Below are 23,660 nucleotides of genomic sequence, written 5' to 3'. Positions count from 1 at the left end.
CTTTAGACGTACTATAGAAGTTTTGTAAAAAGGTTACATAGAAGACCCGGTCTGTTGCGTTATGAAACCAATATATTTTATTTGTTTGTTAAATAACCAAAACATATATGATTATTCACAATTATAATATATTCAGTATAGTTTCGTATGTGGGTCTGAAAAAGTTAAAGTGTACGCATATTTTATTTTACTATATCCTTAAAAAGATAATATATTGTTTCCAATAGACTCTCGGCTCGAAAACAATTTTAGAAGAAGAACAATAGTAAAGAACAATAATAAAGGGTAGATTGTTCTCTACACTTTGACTGGTTCAAAATAATGTTTAATAGAAGACAATTTAAGTAATTACAATAATATAATTCTTGAATCTTGATAGATACCTTTTCAAAGAATCCAACATATAGTCCATATTAAATATTTTATATATATATATATATATATATATATATATATATATATATATATATAGACACCACTGAATGTAACTTTATATTAAGCTTTGATTGAAAGTTTGAGAAATTAAAATGGAGTTTGAGATACCTCAATATAATTTTAATGAAAAACCTCCTTCATCAAAATTACCATTGATTATATTAGTAGCAAGGTTACTTACTATAATTTGTATTGTGGTTTCTATAGTTTTGTTGAAGAGTAATAAAGTTACTTTGGGAAATGGAGCCAAACTTGATTATGATTATTACAACTCATACAGGTAATTATATACTTTCTAATCCCCTTCTCTTTTTTTAAAATCATTATAATAGTGGTGTTCGGGTCAGATTATCATATACCTTGAATTAGCTAGAAATTTTTCTGCTAGTATTTTTTTAATAATATATTGCTGATCGACCGCTAACTAAAATTAGCGATAGATTTTGCTATTTAATTATAAAATTTATCTGTCATGACTAATTTCTATTTTTTTCAATAGTGATATTAAATTGCATTTATTCGACAAATGTTCTCGTCTGAATTCCATTAGAAGTTTGAGATTCATGATGGAAAGTCATAGGAAATACCTCTACGTATATTTTGGCCTAATGGATTCAAATTCACCCCTTGTAAGGGGGGGGGGGGGTTGTGCCCATGGTAACTGAAAAATTTTCATACCCAAAATTCGAGCTGAAAAATCTCTAATATTAAGAGTGAAATAATCTATTCTATTCAATCTATATCACAAACCTTATTGGTCGTTTCTGTCAATTAGTTGACATGGAAAAGAAATAAAAAATGAAAAGGATTTAATTAGATTGAAAATTTGAGCAAAAACTATAGAATTTCGTTTCTATAATTAGTAACTACTTCCGATCCCTATAAAAAAATCCCAATTGTGTCAAATGTATTTTCTGTTGTTTGAATATTTACGGAATAGAATCCTCTGGCTCCGACTAAAATCGATTTTTTAATTTTCATTTTTTTGTGTGTATTCTTTTACAGGTACATGCTTGGTGTAATGATAGCTGGAATTATATACAATACATTGCATATTCCATTTGCAATGTATTATCTGATAGCAAAGAAACATATCATAAAGCACAAAAGCTTTCACAACTTTGAATTTTATGGTGACAAGGTTAGCAATTTTTAATTTTATTTTGAGTATTGAGAAACATAATTTATCGTATAATTATATAAATAATCTTGCATTCTGTTTCAATATTATTTTTCTTTTATTCTATGAACCAAACGACCCCTCAATGTACATATGAAACCTAAATAGATTTTATAGGTACCAAATGAATAGACCATTTCAAAAAAAAATTAAATCAAAATTTAGCATGCTGCACTAAGCTTTCGCTGCATGTGGCATACGGAGAATTGCCTGATACAAAAGTTTATTGTACGTAGTCTTATCTTGTATTCTACAGTAGGTTGTTTTTAAAATTTGATCCCGTAATCTCCCGATCACATAACAATAACTTTACCAGTTAAGCCGTAAACTCACCCTCCTCCCCCCTCAAAATTTTCTAACAAGATTATAATTTTTTTTTAATATTGTGGTAATTTTATATTTGTGTATGCAGATAACATTTGGTATAATAGCAACAGCAGCTGGGGCAGGACTAGGTGCAACTGTGGATTTACAAAAAGTTGTTTATACAGAAAATAACTCAAAAATTCATGACTTTTTGGGATTAATGTATATTCCAAATGCATTTCTTGTTGGTGCATTTGTGACCTCTGGAATTTCTTCAATCCTATCATCATTGAGTACTCTCCACAAGAGTGAATGATTATATCTCTTAATTATGTATAATTCTATGTTTAAGAATTTCAGAAATACTATTATTGTGTAGCTTTTTATGATTAATAATGTATGTGTGATTTACTTTAATTTGTTGTGTTGATACCTTAATTTCTTGGTTGACTAGAGAAATTAGTTTCCTTTTTTGATAGAATTAACTATATGATATTCGAAGTCGATTACATGTAGGTTCTATTACAGAGTAAAATGTTTCGTACCAAATTTCCTTTCTTGGGGCGTACTTCAGGGGTAATTGTTTATCCTTGTACAACACAATTAAATTTATATATAGATATAACTCAAAGATATGTGGATTGAGATGACCAAAACACGATGTTTGTATATTACAATAATATAAATTAAACCCGCCCGCCCTATCATCCCGTGGTTTAGGTTCAGAAGAGGCTGCGCACCTTCAGTTGCACTAGTGGATTGAATAACCTTTTTTTTTAGTGCCAAATTTTCGCATTGAATCCACAAATGCTTGTATTTTTGAGTAGAGAGACATATGTGGATTAGTACAATTCATTATTTATTGGCATATTCAGAATTCCTGCGGCTTCTATGAAGAAGGCGATGCCAAGGAGGCTCAAGGGCTTGTTCGTCAATAAAATGAGAGCGGAATTCCTGGTAAATTTAAGAATCTATAGAAAACGTTCTTGGTGGAAAAAAAATGTGAATGAAGGATCCCACTGAATTGAATTAGGTCCATGAATCTAAGAAATGGTGAGAATTCTTGATCTCTCTCAATATCTCTCTCAATTCGAAAATCCAGGATTTGAATTGATGTCCTCTCATTGATTCCTCCTTGGGGGTTATTACTCATTTTTGTACTTGCTTTTTGATTTTCCACATCAGTCCTTCCAATCAAGCAAGCGACCAACGATTGCCATCAAAGCTAGAAGTATAGACTATAGACTTGCAGGATCAAGTGGAAACTTGACAGGTCTCGGTGCGGAAGGCAAGCAGCAAATCCAATCCTTTTAAAAGAGAACCTGAATCCCCTCTTTCTGCCCTACTTCATGCCAATCACTCTCCTTCCTTCCTAATGTCCTTATTGAGAGTCGCTCTGCGAGACGTCTAGTAGTTTCTGACTTGGTCTTCGTTATTCATTTCTCAAGTAGAGCTAGCTAGGAGTAGTTCCTCAATAGAAGGTGCCTTACTTCTTAACTTCTAAGCGTTGAGCTCTACTACAAAGGTACCCTCAACATAGGGTCCAAAACCCCGACATATCCTTTTTTAGAGCGTATAAGGGGAAAAGAGTCATTCGTTAAAGCGCTTTCTATAAGCCTTTAATTTAAGGACGTTTTAAAGAAGAGAACCTATGGTGTACCGGTTGTTATGCCAATAGAAGCGTCGGGCAGCTAAGTTGGTATGGAAGGGAATGCTTATTGGAACCAATACGATTGCCCATAGGAGCTTTCTAGGTATCCAGAGTCCGTACAAGGAGCAGTTAAGAAGATCGATACAATAAAGAAAGTCCCTACTCACGAGGCCAATCCTATAAACGATCAGGCAAACTCAAGCTCACTTCAAGTACGTTCAGCCACTTGACTCGGAAGATTCAATCTAGGGACGCTTGGGACTGGATTGAATCCTTAGTTAGAGAGAAGGGCTAAGCTAAGCCTACGTAACGCTATGGAAACAACCTTTTTTTGTCTCTTCCCAGTCCAATATTTGTTCTCGGAGGTCTTCATTTCCGTGTAGAAGCAAACTCTCCAAATTTATGACCAACCTTTCCTTCAGTATTCTTACAACAAACAAGAGTTTTTCCATTGTAAATTCGTACTCACCCCATGCTACCCAAAAGCTTAAATGAATAGCCATCGTTGTTAAGAACAACCCAGATCCAATGAGAATTTGTGCATAGCTTCTGGTCTTTGACATAAAAAAGAAAGGTTGTAATAACGAAAGGGACATGTGAGAATTTCTTCTTAGCTAGTAGAACAAGAAAGACATGGATCTATACGCAATCAAATGATTTCTCCCCCCAAAAAAGAAGAATTACCCTTGCTTTCTTTTTGCTCTGCTCGACTTTCGTTGAAGGATATTCCAGCTTCCTCTAGGATGGGGTAATACTTATAGTGGTATAAAAGGTCCTCACAATTAAAGCTCGCCCCCCTTTTTTCCCTCTAAAGCCCCTCGCTCCACTCATTTTTGAACTTCTAATCAGACCTGGCTGAACTTGAGAGGCGGAGTATTCTCTATGAAGATCCATCTTCCCTGGCCTGATCTTTTGGCATACTTAAGTTCCTCGCTAAAGTATACCCCTACAAACTTCCCTATCGGGAAGACCAGAGTCCTATCTTCCATTCGATAGGGGAGAAAGGGACTTTTGAAATTCTTCGTCCTTGGGCAGATCACATATGCCCGGATAAAGCCAAAGAGGCTATCTATGTCCCGCTCACGCAAATCCCCATGCCAGACAGGTCGCAACTCAATCATAAATGATGGAATCATCAAAGATTTGACCTTTTCGAACTCTGTCTGTAACTCACTAGAGGTTCGGGAAACAAAGAGAAGATGTGTACGAACGAGATATCCAGCAACAAAAAAAAGGAAAAGATTGAATAGAGGAACTCCCGAGCATTTGGCGATCTCAGATGTGTCGATATCAATGGTGACTCATTATTTCGATGAATCATTTCTTCGGACAGAAGAAGATTATGTAAACACTTACTCGAGATCTCACTTATCAGATTCCATTGTGGAAGACACAATTTTTTCTGAAGAATTCGCCATGATATACCTGATCCATGCATAATATCAGGAAAAATGGATACAAATTTTTGACTGCTACTTAGTATTGGCAATAGGTCTGAAAAAGTATCTAAAAATATCAATATTAGATATTTGTACCCTGTCGAAGTAAGGAACCATGACATATATGTTTGGAATAGATTCCATTTTGAGAGATTTGAAAAAACACTATCTCGTTGAAAGGTTCTATACATCTGCCCTTTCTCAACGCATTTCTTTAGACAAAAACTCTATTTTTGCCTCTTTTCGGATGATAAATATTTCTCAGAACATGGAGTGTGAATCAAACCTATGTTTGAATTGAAATTGAGATACTGATGCAAGTTTTTTCCTTCTGAATCAGATAGATTCATATCTGAAAGAGGTTGACAATAGGTTCTTTCAAAATTGACTATTTGCCCCTCTGTTAGAGGTGTTCTAGAAATGTTTGCGATCGAGTAAATAGCTCTACGAATGAATAGATCGGATCGACTTGGAAAATGGAAAGATTTGTACAAGTTATACGTTTCGTCACCACTTTGTGGAAAATCGTTAGGTATGAATATGTTAGATACCTGTGACTCGATTGGTGAAATAGTATCTCTCCTCCAAAAACATGTTTTTTTACCGACGCACAAAGAAAATATTTTATTGTGAATGAACAAGATATTGAGAAATTGTCCATACGTAAAATCTGAATTATTGATATGGGCTTTTTCCACAAAAAAGGGAATCTTGTGTTCCAATAGAAGCAGAAGAGATGTGGATTATTCAAGAATCGAAGTCAATTTGCTTTATAAAAAGAAGATATCAATGAACTTCTATGAAATGGTTTCACGGGATTCAGCCAATTATCTTGATCGTGGAATATCATTGAGAAATAGGAATCCGGATTATCAAAGGATTTTCTGCGATTATTTCTCGTATGGAATGAGTCAATCATCCACTTTGGTATCTTATTGAACAAAAATGGTGATATTGTTCCTCCATTGATCAAGAGTTTCAATTTTTGGGAAGTATTATGATTGTCCAATAAGAAGGGTTTCAATTTTTTCAAATGAACAATTTGAAGACCTATTGATTTTAACAACTGATTGCAGAGTTGATCATTCGGGCCTTTTAATTCATAGATGTAGATCTCGGACCAATGAATGAGGATATTTTCTAAACTCACACAGAAAAAAGAAAGTGAGTTAGACAAGAATAAAAGCAACTTGGACAAAAAAAGAAGTGACTTGGACAAAAAGAAACGAAGTAACTTAGACAAATCTTTTTTGTCGATAACCTCAGACCAATCAATCGAATATTGATTAATACGTAATCGATCGAACACTACTTGAAAACGGCTCCTCTGCTCCAAAACGGACTATTCCAAATGTTCCTGAAAATTCTTGCTCCCATTGGACCATTTGTATCTATATGCATCAGGATCCCGATTCATGGATCTCTTGGTTCAAAAAATTAAAATAAGAGGCTCGAACCATTTCTTCTGACTCTTTTTCAAATTCGATAAATATTGATTGATCGTATATTTCATTATAGTTCTACGATTCAGAGTATCCTTTCCTATTTGATCCTTTTGAATTCCATATTCAAAGTTGCGATCGGATCTATTCATTAAAAAGAATCGATTCAATATATTTCTTATGTACCCATAAGTACTATATTGGATTTGAATCAGATTTCGGATCAATCTATATTGAGTGACTGCCTCCATTATGTTGTTGCTAGCAAATACCACTATTTTTGGTTTATGATCTTCCAAATCATTCCCGCAGGAGATCCGGACCCATTTTTTCCTGATCCTTTAAGAAAAAGATTCATTCTCTACATAAATAATAGGAGGTAGAACCAATACAGATTTATTTTTCGATTCATCCCTAACCTCATTCAAGAATTGTTTTTGATCCAATCCGCAGAAATCAATAAAAAAGGCAAATCCCTTATGATACACCAGATCCGGCTCGGTTATTGATAGAGTGAATAGATCTGCCATTTCTTAAAATCTCTCTTCAGATGTAAAATCGTAGTGTAATGTGTATCCTCCCCTGTTTCGGTCATGGAATAGATGAAATAAATCAAAAATAGATTTTTGTTCAAGAATGAAATCTTATTGGAATTGTCCATATCCGGTTTATCCTTCGGAACTATATCACATCCCGGATCTGATGAAATAGGATGAATTGAGATGGTATTTTGTAAATACGTAATTATCTTAAATATATTAACCATTTCTTTATTTTCCGATCGCCTGGAAGGGACAAAAGAAAGATCTTGTTGTTTCTTCAACAATTTCTGATCTCTAGTGGACCTCTCAGTAGGATTCGAACCCAGATGCAGTTCTGACCATCTATCAGAGAAAAAAGAACGAACGGATCTTGTAGGATTCCTAAGAAATTTTTTGATTTCTTCCGGAAACGGATGATTAATCATCTTCTTCTCACGTTCCGTGAATAGCCGAGACATTGAGAAATATCCAGAAAGGCATTTTGGGAATCTTCCTGATTCTATCTCTTTTCGTTCTGTTTGAAGAAAGGAAGGATCCCAAAGAATCGATCTTTTTTTTCATTGTTGAATCTCTCTTTGATTAATCAATGTGTGATATTCCGAATCCTCATTACTAATGGAATTCAAATGATCTCTGGATTGATCAGAAGATCCTTTCAGTTGGCTAGAATCCGTTACTTGAACGAAACTAGATCTTGTGGAATCATATTGAATATTTGACGATACATTCTGTACCTTGCTAAAAAACCGATCCTTGTTTACCAACCACACATTGTCTAACCAAATCCAATTCTCTCTCGATACATTCCTCAAAAAATTCAATTCGGGCGGATTCTTCCCCCAACTAACGAAGAGATCTTGGCGGAATTGCCACATATGAAATTGAGCATAGTTTTGCAAAGAAATAGCCCACTTGTTTCTCGAGAAGAGATGGAAATTGAACCCTCGCATTACACTACCAATCCTTGGGCTTTACTTATTCTTATTTACAACAAAGGAAAAGCCCAGCCAAGCCAAGCATTCCGGGCATTCCTCTTATTAAGGAAATCGGTGAGTGAAGACAAGATCGGATCTTTAAAGCGGAAGAAAGGAAAGAGCGAGATTGTGGTTTTTGTTGTTCCCGCGAAGCGAAGATCATTCGCTTGGCGAATAAAGTGGGTCACCCTCTTTTTAGCTTCGGCCAAACACTTTTTCTCGTTTTTTGTTGTCTTGGAATGTAAATAGTCCATGATGGAGCTCGCCGGGTATCCATATTTGCATGGAATTACATCAGTACATTAGTTAGACAAGTTTAGGTCATGTGCAAGATATAAATTGATCTAAGTTTAATTAGTACCTTTTTAAAACTTTATTTTTTTAAGAAAAAAATTGTATTAACCCTAAATTAAATAACAAATAAAATTCTTTAATTTGTACATAAGACATATGTCCTAATTTGAATCAGTCTTCTATCAACATATCACATATATCGGAATCAAAATTATATAAACAAAGCCATTGAATTTTTTTCTTTTTTCCCCACAATTTGCTAATGAAGAAGAGGCTTTTCAGGTGAAATTTTTTTTTTTAAAAATGGTTGAATATGATTTTGATGAAAATCCTTCTTCTTCATTATCATCATCAAATAAAATTCCATTAATTGTAGTAATTGCTACAGTTGTTACCTTAGCTTCTTTGTTGATTTCATCATTTGTGGTATATAATAATGAAGTTTCTTATTTGAATGATGTGATTAACTACAAAGTTTTCGACACATATGGGTAATTAATTAATCTCCCTTCTTCTTAATCATTTTTTACTTTTATTAGATATTTGATCGATACAAATTTGAATTAGTCAAATCAATAGTTCTGATTAGTACGGTGGATTTATGTACCCTTAGGGTTGGGATCGGAGTTACGATAACCACAAAAAAATATGTGTATTTATAATTAAGGTCTTATCGAAAATGATCTATTCGCGTCATAAAATAGGAATAAAGTTGCATACACGACTGACGACACTTTTTTTCTACCATCTTATCAAATTCATTAATTATTAATAAGATATATTTTTTTATTTTTAAAAAAGAGGATCAATAATATTTTCACTTACGATTTTTTTTTCCTTTTCAGATTCGTATTTGGTGTAATGATTACGGGGATTTGCTACACTATATTGCTAATTCCATTTGTAGGATATTACCTGATAGCAAAGAAACAGCTCATAGATCACAACATGTTTCACTTGTTTCAACTTATTGGTGACAAGGTAAACTATATATAGTTTATTTATGTTTTAAGAAAATAATCTTTTTTAATACATCAGGTGTAGGGAAGAGAAATGAGAAATTGAATCATCACTAATAACGTAAAAATTCAGATAGCAAATTAATTAAGCTTAGAAACATAAATATGATTTTGTATTTGTGGGAGTGTTTGGTACGGAGGAAAATATTTTTTCAAAAAATAAATGAGTTTCTTACTTATTTTCTTGTGTTCAGTAAGTAAAAGCTATTATCATAAAATTATTTGTACATAATCAAAACAAATATTAGGGAAGGTGGAGGCAAGATGGTGAGGATGGAGGCTATAGGGATAGGCAGGGATGAAGTTAGGTAGGATTGAGGGGGTTTATTTGAACCCTTTTGGCGAAAAAAATCATTGATTATACTTGTTAGGATCGAAATAATTTGGTGTCATGTAGAAGCTAGCAGAACAAACCTCGAAAGATCATGAATAATTAAGAAGACAACTGAGAAATATACCAGAAGAGCACAAACATTTAACGTGAATCGATCAACCTACCTACACCACAAGAGGAGATGAACAATTCACTATATAAAAAATAGTACAAAATATAGAGAGGAATAACCTCACACAATTCACTATGTGTATGCTGCTAAGTTAGAAGGAATGAACCTCTATTTATAGTGTCATAAACATTTTCTTACAAGAAAAAAGACTAGCCAAATATGAAGACTTTATGTTTTTCTCCTTTTAGGGAAAGGAAAATTCACTTATGGTAAGAAACTGAGGGAAAATATCCAACAATACTTGACTAATTTTTCTTTATATATATAATAGATGTTGAACTCTTTTGGATTCTTCGTGTGTTTACTTCTTTATATTTTGAACCCTCTTAGTGAAAATTTGACTTTGCCACTTGGGGCAGGGTGAAGATGCTGTTTAGTGAGGACACAATCAATGTAGAATGCCACTTGTAGAACTTGTATTCCCTATTTCTACTAGGAAAATCATTTTCAAGGAACTTGTTTTCCTATAGAAAATATTTTTGATTTTTTTGACTAATCGTACATGGAGACCACCACCAACAACAATATACTCAGCGTAATCCGACGTAGTGGAGTGTGAGCGAGTTGAGTGTACACAGATCTTACTCGTAAAGATTATTTCTGATAAATCCTCCACTAACAAAATATGGAGAAATAGAAAAATATTTTCTTCTATACCAAACAGTCAAAAATTTCTGACTCCGCTATTGTATTGTATGTAGGTCATGTTTGGCCTATTGGCAACTGCAGCTGGAGCATCACTAGGTGCAACTGTGGAATTACAAAAGGTTACATTCATAGAAGGCACTGCAGGTGCAAAGATGCATAGCTATTTTGCCCTAATGTATGTCCCTAATGCATTTCTTGTAGTTGGACTTGTTAGCTCTCTAATTTCTTCAATCTTATCATCTCTAAACTTCAACAAGAGTGAATGATGATCATCAACGAGGCGTACGCAAAATTTTCGTAAGCAGTGTTGATATTTATATTAGAAGACAACCTCTGACTTTGAAGAGGAAAATTAGGCTCTTAACCAACGTGCCAAGTGTCAAGCATTGTCACGCGGTGTCATGTCTTTTCTTATCTATCATTTTTCCATAGTATTAACATATATATATTCAGTAAAAAATTGATAAAGTAATTGTCATGTGATATCGCTTCGTTCAAGATAGTAGATGCTTTGAAAAATTGGGGGGGGGGGGGTTGTATGTTCTATTTTTGTTGTGGGCATATCTTCTTAACTTAGGTTGACTAGTGAAATTAGTGTAGTCATTTTTGTGGAGATTATATCAACTCAGCTTAATTTAGAGTGGTCTTTAAGTTGAAGATTTTAGCTTATGTTTCTTTGTATACTCTCTCCGTCTCAATTTACGTGACGATATTTGATTAGGTACGAAGTTTAACAGGAAAGAAAAGACTTTTGAAACTTATGATTTGAAATAGGTCATTAAATTTTTTCTATCTATAAATCATTTCATTAAGAGGTTAATAAAAAGTTTGAAGTTAAATTATTACTAAATTTAAATAATGTCAAATTATTACTTAATAGAAATAATGTCATTGTTTTTTGGATTTGATTAAAAATAAAATAGTATCACATAAATCGAGATGGGTTTTGCCATGTCATTTATCCATCAAGTTTATACAAGTCTATGTTTCATTTTACATCAACATAATCGTCAAATATGGTCAATCTATCTATATAGCTAATGCGAAATCACCATCATATGTTTCGTCTCAAATACTTAATCTATCGTAATTATAACTATTGTTATAAGTGAGATATATAGACAATTCCTTAAAGTTGATCAATATTTTCACTTAAATATCTTAATTGAGACTTGTACCTATTGAGTTAACATTAATTTTAGGTTTTGACACCATCACAAAATCTGAAAAATAGGTATAAAGATTTGCAATGGCCTATGAGTGTACAACCATAATTAAGAAGAATATAATTTTTTAATATTTAAAAATAATTTGACTTTAATTTTAATATTTTCCCCTCATATCTAAAGCTGATATATTTGGTAACACAAGTTTAAAAAATTATCCTTTTCCATGATAGATAAGGAGTTAAGTATAAACATTGTCACAAACATCCTATAATGGACATTGGTCCTACTATTCATCATGCTACAATATTGTTAATGTCATGATATATATCTATCATGTCTTTCTTTGTTCAGACGAAACAACACATGATTAAATAGTAAAATTAAAGTGAAACCATTATCTAAAAATATGGATCTCAAAGTTATCCAACTTGACTTTCAACTTCAATTATATGATCATTGATCACAATCAAAGAGCTTAATTAACAAAATATATTGAATCTTTGCATTTTCATTGGACTCTTAATAACATGAATTATTCAGACTACTTGCTATGAAGTTTTTCTTTTATAAGAACTAAAAATTTAAAAAGACAGGCAAAATTCTCATTATCACTCATTTAATCAGATAATTTTAATAGATATTTGATTTATACATCGAAAACCCATTTTTATATTTCAAAGTTTGTCCCTAAGAACCCTTACCAAATATCTTCAAATAAAATAGGATGGATGGAATAAGTCATTTGTCTATGTTAGAAAATTTTCATCCATAACCTGGTAATTGGTATAATCATTGGATGCACATATCTCGATGTTATTTAATATTTAAATCGTTTGACCATGAGAATTATTCTAAAAAAAATAGAATAATTTTTCACTTTATTTTAAAATCAATATGTAGTTATAAAGTTGGATTTTAAATTTGGAAAAGTGCTTCAAATCTATTTTCCAATTTCATTTTCATAACTTCCAAATAAAGTATTTTTTTCTCTTTTGCAAAAAGTATAATCATCTTCAACTTTAATTTAATAAATTTCAAATAAAATTAAAAATATATGACCAACCACCTACTTAAGACCCCAAATTCTCATAACATAATCCAATTATATATGACCATTTATGCAAGTGCACTTGTAAGAATTACTATGCCATCATCCTTAACCAGATGTTTGGAATTTGAGTCTTCCTGGATACGTAGTCGCCTTTGTTAATGAGCGTTTTACCTCCCAATGTGAGACTTTCCACTACAAATCCGAATTTAATCAGGCTCCAACGTAGGTACCAGACATCGGATGGATAACCCCCACAAAAAAATCATAACTATGCCTCAATTCCAACAAATCTGATTCTTACTAATATCAACCCCTTATTGCCAAAACATAATTGTTGGAATGATTAACAATGATGAGTCTTATTCAAAGTAAACACATACTAGTAATCCTATTTCTAAATAAAAGAACAAAAATAATTAAAAACCCTACATTGACAAAATACAATGAACACAAATAACCAAACACATTACATTAAATTATTATTTTTTTGGTCATTGCTCTCCTTCAACATCTGTTGTTGCTGAAGACATGTAACTCATAGGTGGAGAAGACTCAACATTATTATCAATTGGTGCATTTTGTTGAAACTTATTTTTGCAAGCATAACAAGTAATTTCCAAAATTGATGAACTTATTCTCTTAATAGCTTCCTCTTTCAATTTTTTTGCTCTTTCAATTTCACCTTGTGCTTGTTGTCTAATTCTCTTTGCATTCGCAAATTCCATCTCTGCGAATTCCATCTCCCTCTTCGCGTTCCTACGTGCTTCCTCAGCATACGCCTTTTCAGCCATAGCCAAATTAAGTACCTCATGATTTTCCCCATGTCCAATTTTTGGTGATGGTGATGATCCAATTGATAATTTCAAATGTGGTTCTTGAATAATAATATTTTCATGATGATCACTAGTACTTCTTAGGCCAAGTTCTAAATTATGGTCAGAATTTGTACCATTTGGCAAGGGCATTATGGTCAATTTTGGTAAATTTGTGTCACTTGATGGGCTAGTACTTGAAGAACAAGCAGCTGTTGGTTGCAATGTTTGCAAATTTGGCCTAATTCTCCTTATAGTGCAAGTGTCTTGATGCTCAATAAAACTTTCCACTCTAAAAAATGGTCAAATAAATAAATAATTATTAGCTTATGAGCAAGAAAAAAATAACCAATCAATAATTTAGTGTCTTGAACTTTGCATATACAGTTAGCTAGCTAGGTAATATAGGGATATAAATAAGCCATGAAAAAACAAGAGAGGCTATTTCTTGTAGGGTTGCCATAGAAAAGGAAAAAGTAAAAAACAAGAATTGAAATGTATGTGACACATTTAGATTTGATACCAAACTTAAGAAAGAAAGAATTTTTTTTGAAATGTATGGTATAAGAAAAATCTTATGCGTCACTATAAATTATTTCATTTAAGAATAGAAAAAGAATTTTAAAACCATATAAATAGGGACATTAGAAGTAATTGTTTCCATTTTGAATAGGTTACTTGCTGTGATAGATAACGATGAATCGATAGTGTAAATACAATTGATATTGATAGTGTATATAAACTTAAACTCGGATATATTAATAGGATTTAAGTATTATATACACTAAAGGGCAGTCCGGTGCACTAAAGCTCCCGCTATGCGCGGGATCCGAGGAAGGGCCTAACCACAAGGGTCTATTGTACGCAGCTTTACCTGGCATTTTTTACTGCATAAAAAATATTTACGTGATCAAATCATTTATTAGATGATTACATGTAAATCATGCCATTACGAATTGAAATTCACTAATGGCACTATAACAAATTATAAATTATTTCACGATAATAATATAGATGTCATAGTTGCTAGATAGTCAAAACGCGTAGTCAAAAAGAGAACAAAACACATTTTGAACGCGTAGTCAAAAAGGAAACAAAATACGTTTTGAACGCGTAGTCAAAAAAGGAGGTGCAATACGTGGATTTTACGCGTTTCTACTTTTCTATAAATAGAGGACCTCTTGCCCTCATTTAGATCAATTCCACAAAATACAATCCAAAAGAGTAAGAACACAAACAGAGTTATACACCAAGATAAATATTGTAGTCTTGAGTGTCCTCTTTAGTGAATTGTTCCTTTTACAAGAGAGAAATATTAATTGTCGTTTTCTTCTTGTATTTGAGAGTAGTGTATTTCCATATTATCATAGTAAGATCCTTCTACCCCGTAGTTTTTTCTCTCTATCTGTTGATTGGTTTTCACGTAAAATTCTCGTGTCCAATTTATTTTTATTATTTATTATCATATCAAATTTTAGTTGTGCTGCTTCCTCCCCCCAATAGTGGTATCAGTGCCCTCGATTATTTTGTCTATTTTATGCGAAGGTACATATTATCATAGTAAGATCCTTCTACCCCGTAGTTTTTTCTCTCTATCTGTTGATTGGTTTTCACGTAAAATTCTCGTGTCCAATTTATTTTCATTATTTATTATCATATCAAATTTTAGTTGTGCTGCTTCCTCCCCCCAATAGTGGTATCAGTGCCCTCGATTATTTTGTCTATTTTATGCGAAGGTACTAGCTGTGAATAGTAAATTTTTGTGAATAGTTAAATTTGATGAAAAGTACTATTCACATGAATAGTAAATTTCTGTGACAGTACAGTTTGTCACGATTGTTCGCAAAAATATTCAGAAATAATCTAGAAGGGTGTGAAGCAAATAACAATGTTGAGTACAACAAAGTTTGACGTTGAGAAATTCAATGGAACTAATTTCTCATTGTGAAAAATGAAAATAAGAGTGATATTGAGAAAGGACAATTGCTTAGCTGCAATTGAAGGCAGACCCACAGAATTTACTGATGATAGCAAGTGGAATGACATAGACAACAACGCAGTTGCTGATTTACACTTGGCACTAGCTGATCAAGTGTTGTCTAGTGTGGCTGAAAAACTGACGGCGAAGGAAATATGGGATACTCTTACGGGATTGTATGAGGCCAAGTCTTTACATAATATAATCTTCTTAAAAAAAGATTATATACTCTTCGAATGACAGAGTCAATGTCAGTTACTGAACACATCAATACTTTGAATACTCTATTTTCGCAACTTATAACAATGAGTTGCAAAATAGAGGAGACTGAACGTGCGGAGCTTCTACTTCAAAGTCTGCATGACTCGTATGATCAACTCATCATCAACCTGACAAACAATACAGATAGTCTAGTTTTCGATGAAATTACAGTCGCTGTCTTAGAAGAAGAAAATCGGCTCAAAAATAAGGAAGACAGACAAGCAAGTTCGCAGCAAGCTGAAGCTTTGATGATGGTGAGAGGAAGACCAACGAAATGTGGTCCCAGTGAAAGTCACAATCATGGTAGATCTCAATCAAGAAGTAAGAAGAATATCAAGTGTTACAACTGTGGCAAGAAATGGCACTTCAAGAAAGATTGTGGGTTCAAGAAGAAGAGTGAACACCCTGAGTCATCAAATGCTCAAGGGAATGTTGCAAGTACCTCGGATGATAGAGATATTTTATGTAGTGAAGCAATATCAAACAATAAAAGCAGAAAATATTTCAGTGATGTCTGGATCATGGACATAGGAGCAACATGACACATGACTTTCCGAAGAGAATGATTCCATCAATATAATCCTATCTTAAGAGGGTCTGTGTTCACGAGAGACGATCATGCTTTGGATGTTATTGGTATTGGGTCCATCAAAATAAAAATATATGATGGCACGGTACGTACCATCCAAGAGGTACTACATGTAAAAGACTTGAGGAAGAATCAATTGTCTTTGGAATAGTTAGATAATAATGGATGTTCATATAAGACTCATGGCGGAGTCATGAAAATATCAAAAGGAGTGCTTGTAGTGATGAAAGGAGAAAAACTTGCTGCAAATCTATATGTGCTTAAAGGTGAAACACACCAAGAAGGAGAAACATCAACCGCGTCAGCAACTTCATTTGAAGAATCAACGATGATGTGGCATTGTAAACTTGGCCATATGTCGGAACGAGGTTTGAAGATTCTTGCTGAGCAAAAACTTCTTCTAGGTCTCAAAAAAGTTTCACTACCCTTTTGTGAGCACTGTGTTACCAGTAAGCAACACAGAATGAAGTTTAGCAGTTCCCCTGTTAAAAGCAAGGAAATATTAGATCTGGTCCACTCAAATATTTGAGGACAGATAATGGAGGAGAATATACTAGTGATGAATTTGATAACTTCTATAAATAAGAAGGTATTAAAAGACAGTTCACAGTGGCATATACTCCACAATAAAATGGAGTAGCAGAGCGGATGAATAGAACCTTATTGGAACGAACATGAGCTATGTTGGCAACTGCAGGGTTGGAAAAACCATTTTTGGCAGAAACAGTCAAAACCGTCTGTTATGTGATCAATCGGTCACCATAAACCGCAATTGATCTGAAAACGCCAATGGAGATGTGAACAAAAAAATCAGTTGATTATTCTCGCTTACATATATTCGGAAGTCCTACTTATATTATGTACAATACCCAAGAAAAATTGAAGTTAGATCCGAAATTCAGGGAATGTATTTTCTTAGGATATGCTGATAGAGTCAAGGGGTATCGCTTGTGGGATTCCATTGCCCGCAAAGTGGTAATCAACAGGGATGTTGTGTTTGTTGAAAATAAGATACAAGCAAAAGAAGATAGCACTTTGAAAGAAAAATCAGAGACTACTACAGTTGAAGTTGTAGAAATAGAAAAAGTTCTAGTTTTTTCTAAAGCAGCACCAGAGCACGAAGAACAAGATCAATCTGAGATCGAAACTCCACAAGTTCGACGGTCAACTAGGGAGAGAAGAGTACTAGATTGGCACTCAGATTATTCTATGGAGGGCAATGTTGCATACTGTCTATTAACAAAGGATGGAGAGCCTTCAACTTTTCACGAGGCTATGAAAGGCCAAGAATCATCTCTGTGAATGACAGCAATGCAAGAAAAAATTGAAGCTCTTCATAAAAATAAAATATGGGATCTTGTTCAATTACCACAAAGAAAGAAGACCATTGGAAACAAATGGGTCTACAAGATCAAACGCAATGGTAATGATCAAGTGGAGAAGTATCGTGCAAGATTGGTGGTGAAAGGATTCACTCAAAAAGAACGTATAGACTTTAATGAGATATTTTCTCCGGTGGTTTGACTCACAATAATTTGAGTGATCCTGGCGATGTGTGCTACATTTGACTTATACTTGGAGCAGTTAGATGTCAAAACTGTATTTCTTCATGGACAGCTTGAAGAAGAAATTTACATGCTCCAACCAGAAGATTTTGAAGAACAGGAAAAAGCAAACTTGATTTTCAGGTTGAACAAATCTCTACATGGTCTCAAACAGGCGCTGAGGTGTTGGTATAAGAGATTTGATTTCTTCATTATAAGCCTTGGATACAACAAACATAGTTCAGATCCTTGTATTTATTACAAGGGATTTGATGATGATGATTTTATTATTTTGCTATTGTATGTTGATGACATGTTGGTAGAAGGCTCCAACAAAGATCGTCTCACAAATTTAAAGGCAAAGTTGGCTAGGGAGTTTGAAATGAAGGACTGGGATCAGCAAAAAAGATTCTAGGGATGCAAATTCACCGAGATAGAAATAATAGGAAGATTTGGCTTTCTCAAAAAAACTACTTGAAAAAAATCTTGTGACGCTTCAAGATGCAAGAATGTAAGTCAATTTCAAGATGCAAGAATGTAGAAATAATAGGAAGATTTGAAGGGGAGCCTTGGAGTAACTGGTAAAGTTGCTGCCATGTGACTAGGAGGTCACGAGTTCAAGCCTTGAAAACAGCCTCTGGCAGAAATGCAAGGTAAGGCTGCGTACAACAGATCCTTGTGGTCGGGCTCTTCCCCGGACCCTGCGCATAGCGGGAGCTTAAGTGCACCGGGCTGCCCTTTTTTCCTATTAATTTCAAGTTATCCTCAAGAATGAGTCCTAGCAATGAAGCAGAAAGGATGGAGATATCTCGAGTACCGTATGCATCAACAGTGGGAAGTTTAATGTTCGCCATGGTATGTATAAGACCTGACATTGCACAAGCAGTGGGAGTGGTTAGTCGATACATGGCTAATTCTGGTAGAGTGCATTGGAATACTGTTAAGAGGATCCTGAGATATATCAAGGGTACCTCAGATGTTGCAATGTGTTATAGAGGATCAGACTTTACTGTTAAAGGTTATGTTGATTCAGATTATGCAAATGATCTTGATAAAAACAAGTCCACCACAGGTTATGTGTTTACTCTTGCTGGAGGAGCTGTAATCTAAGTTTCAAAACTGCAATCTATCGTGGCTACATCTACGACGAAAGCAAAATATGTAGTAGCTACACAAGCTAGCAAAGAGGCAATATGAATGCAGATGTTACTGGAAGAGCTCGGGCATAAACAAGAGAAGGTTGCTCTGTTTTGTGACAGTCAGAGCGCTTTGCATCTTGCAAAGAATCCAGCATTTCATTCAAGGACAAAGCACATACGAGTTCAGTATCACTTTGTTCATGAGAAGGTAGAAGAAGGCAGTGTGGATATTTAAAAAATTCACACTAATGACAACCTAGCAGATACGTTTACGAAGTCAATCAACAGTAACAAGTTTAAATGGTGTCGATCTTCTGTTGGCCTAACAGAAACGTAACATTGCAGTAATTGGGTAGAAAGGATGATGTGAAGACTTAATTGATTCTCAATTAAATCTTCAAGTGGGAGAATGCAAGATAGTCAAAATATGTTTTGAACGCGTAGTCAAAAAGGGAGGTGCAATATGCAGATTTTACGCGTTTCTGGTTTCCTATAAATAGAGGATCTCTTGCCCTCATTTAGATCAATCCCACATAATACAATCCAAAAGAGTAAGAACACAAAGAGAGTTATACACCAAGATAAATATTGTAGTCTTGAGTGTACTCTTTAGTGAGTTGTTCCTTTACAAGAGAATAGTGTTAATTGTTGTTTTCTCCTTATATTTGAGAGCAGTGTATTCCCATATTATCATAATAAGATCCTTCTACCCCGTGATTTTTCTCCTTTATCTGTTTGAGGGGTTTTCACGTAAAAATCTCGTGTCCAATTTATTTTTATTATTTATTATCATATCAAACTTTAATTATGGTGCTTCCTCCCCCAACAATAATAATATATATAACGATAATGATATAATATATGTATTTTTAGTCAGCATTTTACCTCTAAATATCTCTTTTGATATAAATAATGTAGTATAAGACAAATCTTTATATTAACTAAATATATAAAACTTAAATTCATACTAATATTTAATTAATCAGACTGTGAAAGTCAATTAATATGCAGCACAAACAAAGATGCACATTGTGTTCTTGACAATGACTATACACATATATATTTTGAAGAAAAAAAAAGTGAAATATATTGGGAATAGTGAAAAGCTAGCTAGTGTATCACTTCCATTGGCTAGCAGCTAGTTAGAGTATAGTCATATTATGCTTTTGGAAATTGTGTGTTTGTTTGTCTACTACCTCTCCCACAAACCAAGCATAGCAACAATATATTCCCGTGTGATTTTACAGATGAATTTAGAAAGATTAGAATGTATGTGCAGCTTACATCTATTTTCACGAGATAGGATAGAGAGAATGATAATAATAATAAAATAATAATGTACAAAAAAAATATTAATAATATCCGCAGATCAAACATAAGATTTTAGAAATTAATTATAAAAAGTTATCGCTATTCTGCCACTAAATAGCGTATAATCAATAAGATTTTTTATAATCTATTGTTAAATAAAATTAGCGATAAATGGTTATGGTTTAGCAACAAAAACCAAGCACCACTAATTCTTTATTTTTTGGGTAGTGAGAAGTCAACATACCAAGTGTAATTTCACTAATAAGATTTGAGAATAATAATATATATATATGTAGACCTTATTTCTATTTTTGGAGATAAAGAGATTGTTCTCGATAGATTCTCGACTACGAAAAAACTCAAAGAGAAATTAAGTACTTTGAAAAAGAAATGACTAAAGAAAAGGTTGAAGATTTCCATGAAAGTCACAAGGTTTCATTATAGTAGTTAGGAAATTGCTAAAGGAATCTTGAAACTCTGGAATATGCCAGCTTAATTAAAGTCCAAAAGAAAATAATGACAAAGAATTTAACTATACATATTTTGTTTGTAAATTTTTTTTGAAACCATCTGCCTGTCTATCTTTATTTATTATAGCACGTAAAATATTTTATTTTTAAAATTATAAATCCAACATTTTAACGCGACTTATTCATGAATTTCATTTGAATGACTTAACAATACAAAAAAAATCTTATATAGACGGTAAACATAGCTTAAACTCGACAAGAAATAGTTAGAAGATTTACTCTAGTTTTATGAAACCCACAAAATAGTTGCTCCCTTTTAATGATCATTTAAGCTCTTTTCGCATCTAGTATACACTTTCTAACAGTGTGCATAACTTAAACTCGATAAGAAATAGCTAAAGGATAGATTTTTTTTAAAAGACAGAATTCTCAAAAAGAAAACTCTTGAGATGTGCATTGCAATCATACTGAACAACATAACCTTTCTCACAAACCAATTCCTCTTCAAATTTCTTGTTCTTAAAAAACTCTAATATTGACGTTATATATAACTTAAACTTCAAGGTCATGTATATTACTAATATAACTTTCTTTTTCTTTCTGTACTATCAAGTCACATAGAGGATATCTACAGGTAAATCTCTTGAATATAACACATATTATCAGCTACGAACAACACTTAAAGATAATGACTTTATGAACATCTAGAAGTTAATCATGCTAACATTGTGTATATATAACTTAAACTCGATAAGAAATACCTAAAAAAAATGATAGATACTTTTAAAGACGAAATTCATGAAAAATTAAGGAAAAATCATAGAACCTGGAAAAAACGCGACCACAATCGCAAGAATGTCCTCTAGTACCACAAGTCTTGAGATGTGCTTTGTAATCAGATTGAACAGCATAACCTTTACCACATTTCTCACAAATCCATTGCTTATTATTACTATGTTTCCTTCTGAAATGTTTCTTTATCCCAACAAGATCACCAAGTGCATGACAAGGATCATGGTGCAAACAACTTGGCTCAGGACAAACAAATACTCTTTTTTTAACTTGTGGATTTTCTCTCTTCACTAATTTCCATGGCACTTTGTGCCTTCTCCTATGCATTTGTAAGTTTTGATCCCTTTGAAAACCTTGGTTGCAAATCTCACATATGTATCTATCTGATTCCAAAAGTGTTTTTGGGGAAAGTGAGACCACTTCTGCATCTGGATCTATACCATAACCAAATGTATACGAAAAAAATTATGTTAAAGAGATTCAACAATTTATAAAAAATAAAAAAAATAAAAAAATTAGAAATATCGCGCTTAGGAGTTAACATGTAATTAAAAGCAATTCTTGAAACCCCTTTGTTATTCCACTAGGATTCAACAGTTTATAAATAACAAAAAAGAAAAAAAAATGACATACTTGAGAATTACACGTGTAATCAAAAACAATTCTTGAAACCCCTTCGTCATTTAACTAGAATTTATGGATTCAACCGTTTATAAATAACCAAAAAAAAGTCATACTTTAAGATTTAAAGGTGTAATCAGAAGCAATTCTAGAAACCCCTTTGCCATTTCACTAGACTTTAAGGGATTGAACAATTTATAAATAACAATTTTCTTTTATCAAACTTAAGGTTTAAATGTATAATTAAAAGCAATTCTTGAAACTCATTTGCCATTTCACTAGGCTTAACGGATTTGACAATTTATAAAAAAAAATTAAAAAAACTATATATTTTTTCCAATTTAGACATGTAACAAGAAGCAATTCTTGAATCCCTTTGTTTTTTTTCAAACTAGATTTTTTTCTTATACCAAGGATTCAATAGTTTATAAATAACAAAAAAGACCTATTATAACAAGAAGCATTTCTTAAACACCCTTTCTATTTCACTATATTTTTCCTTATATTAAGGTCCTTCAAAATTTTACATGTAAGAAAGAGAACTCAATACTTGTTACTGATGGTAGAGCTAGAAATTTATATAACAATTTATCTTTTTAAAAATACTAATAGAACCTTTATCCCTTCGTATCAAGGGATTCAACAGTTTATAAATATATAAAAATAATAACAAAAAAAAGAGAGGCTAAACACTAGTTTACTATTTGGTGGAAGAATCAGAAATTTTAAACAAAAATAATTAAAAATAAACAATAAAACGTCAAGCCTAGAATTTAAACTCATAACCAAAAACAATTCTCAAACCCTCTTACTCTTTATATCATGGGATTCGACGTTTTAAACCTATTAATACAAAACAACATAATTTTTTGACGAAGAGAATTTGATTTCGATTTCGATTTCAAGACTTGTTAATAATTATTACCTGGTGTACCAGCTGGTCTTCTTTTCCTTCTATTAGAATCCCCAGAATTAATTAGAGCTTCAGAAGAGGAAGAATTATCCAACATGGAGAAGAAATTTAATTTGTATGTAGCTATAAAATCTTTTAATTTGTAGATCAAAGGGGAAAATAAAAATAAAAAGAAAGATGAATATTTAAGACAATAATACCCTACTTGTAACTAGTGGGGACTGGGGAGTGGGGGGACTTTTTAGGAAGGTGGTGGGAAGGCACTTTCTTTTTGAGAAAATCAGTTATCTTTTTAAAGCATTTGTTTTTTTTTTATGAACTTTCTTGTAAGGTTTTTATTGATTATATACCTTGAGCAAGTAAGAGTTGTAAGAAAAGTCTTGCTCATAGGCTCCATATATAGAATTGATTAATAATTAATTAAATGTATTTAAAATTATATTATGTAGAACATAATATTGTGTATATAAATAAAATATTAGTATGTGATTTATGTAAAATGTTACACCCTTTGTTTCAATTGTATGTGACTCTTTTATTTTTAGTCAATTTAAAAAATATATATTTAATAATT

General features: G+C 32.8%; 3 protein-coding genes across 3 annotated transcripts; 2 read left to right on the top strand and 1 right to left on the bottom strand.

Moving 5' to 3' along the window:
• Positions 1-514: 514 nt before the first annotated feature.
• On the top strand, positions 515-2,327 carry LOC129885214 (CASP-like protein 4D1). Its single transcript, XM_055959411.1, has 3 exons — positions 515-715; positions 1,441-1,576; positions 2,028-2,327. The coding sequence occupies exons 1-3, from the start codon at positions 528-530 to the stop codon at positions 2,235-2,237; spliced, it is 534 nt and encodes a 177-aa protein (XP_055815386.1). The 5' UTR covers positions 515-527; the 3' UTR covers positions 2,238-2,327.
• Positions 2,328-8,566: 6,239 nt separating this feature from the next.
• LOC129887299 (uncharacterized) lies at positions 8,567-10,702 on the top strand. The gene is made up of 3 exons (XM_055962347.1): positions 8,567-8,754; positions 9,109-9,244; positions 10,490-10,702. The coding sequence occupies exons 1-3, from the start codon at positions 8,567-8,569 to the stop codon at positions 10,700-10,702; spliced, it is 537 nt and encodes a 178-aa protein (XP_055818322.1).
• Positions 10,703-12,950: 2,248 nt separating this feature from the next.
• On the bottom strand, positions 12,951-23,343 carry LOC129887915 (zinc finger protein SHOOT GRAVITROPISM 5-like). The gene is made up of 3 exons (XM_055963158.1): positions 23,099-23,343; positions 21,587-21,986; positions 12,951-13,760 (listed from the first exon to the last, which is right to left on the bottom strand). Exons 1-3 carry the CDS (start codon positions 23,181-23,183, stop codon positions 13,148-13,150), a joined length of 1,098 nt encoding a protein of 365 aa, XP_055819133.1. The 5' UTR covers positions 23,184-23,343; the 3' UTR covers positions 12,951-13,147.
• Positions 23,344-23,660: the final 317 nt, after the last annotated feature.

Source organism: Solanum dulcamara, chromosome 4 (assembly GCF_947179165.1).
Source record: "Solanum dulcamara chromosome 4, daSolDulc1.2, whole genome shotgun sequence".
NCBI classification, from domain to species: domain Eukaryota; kingdom Viridiplantae; phylum Streptophyta; class Magnoliopsida; order Solanales; family Solanaceae; genus Solanum; species Solanum dulcamara.
The sequence above is the reverse complement of the archived record's forward strand: the minus strand, read 5'-3'. Positions and strand labels throughout refer to the sequence as shown.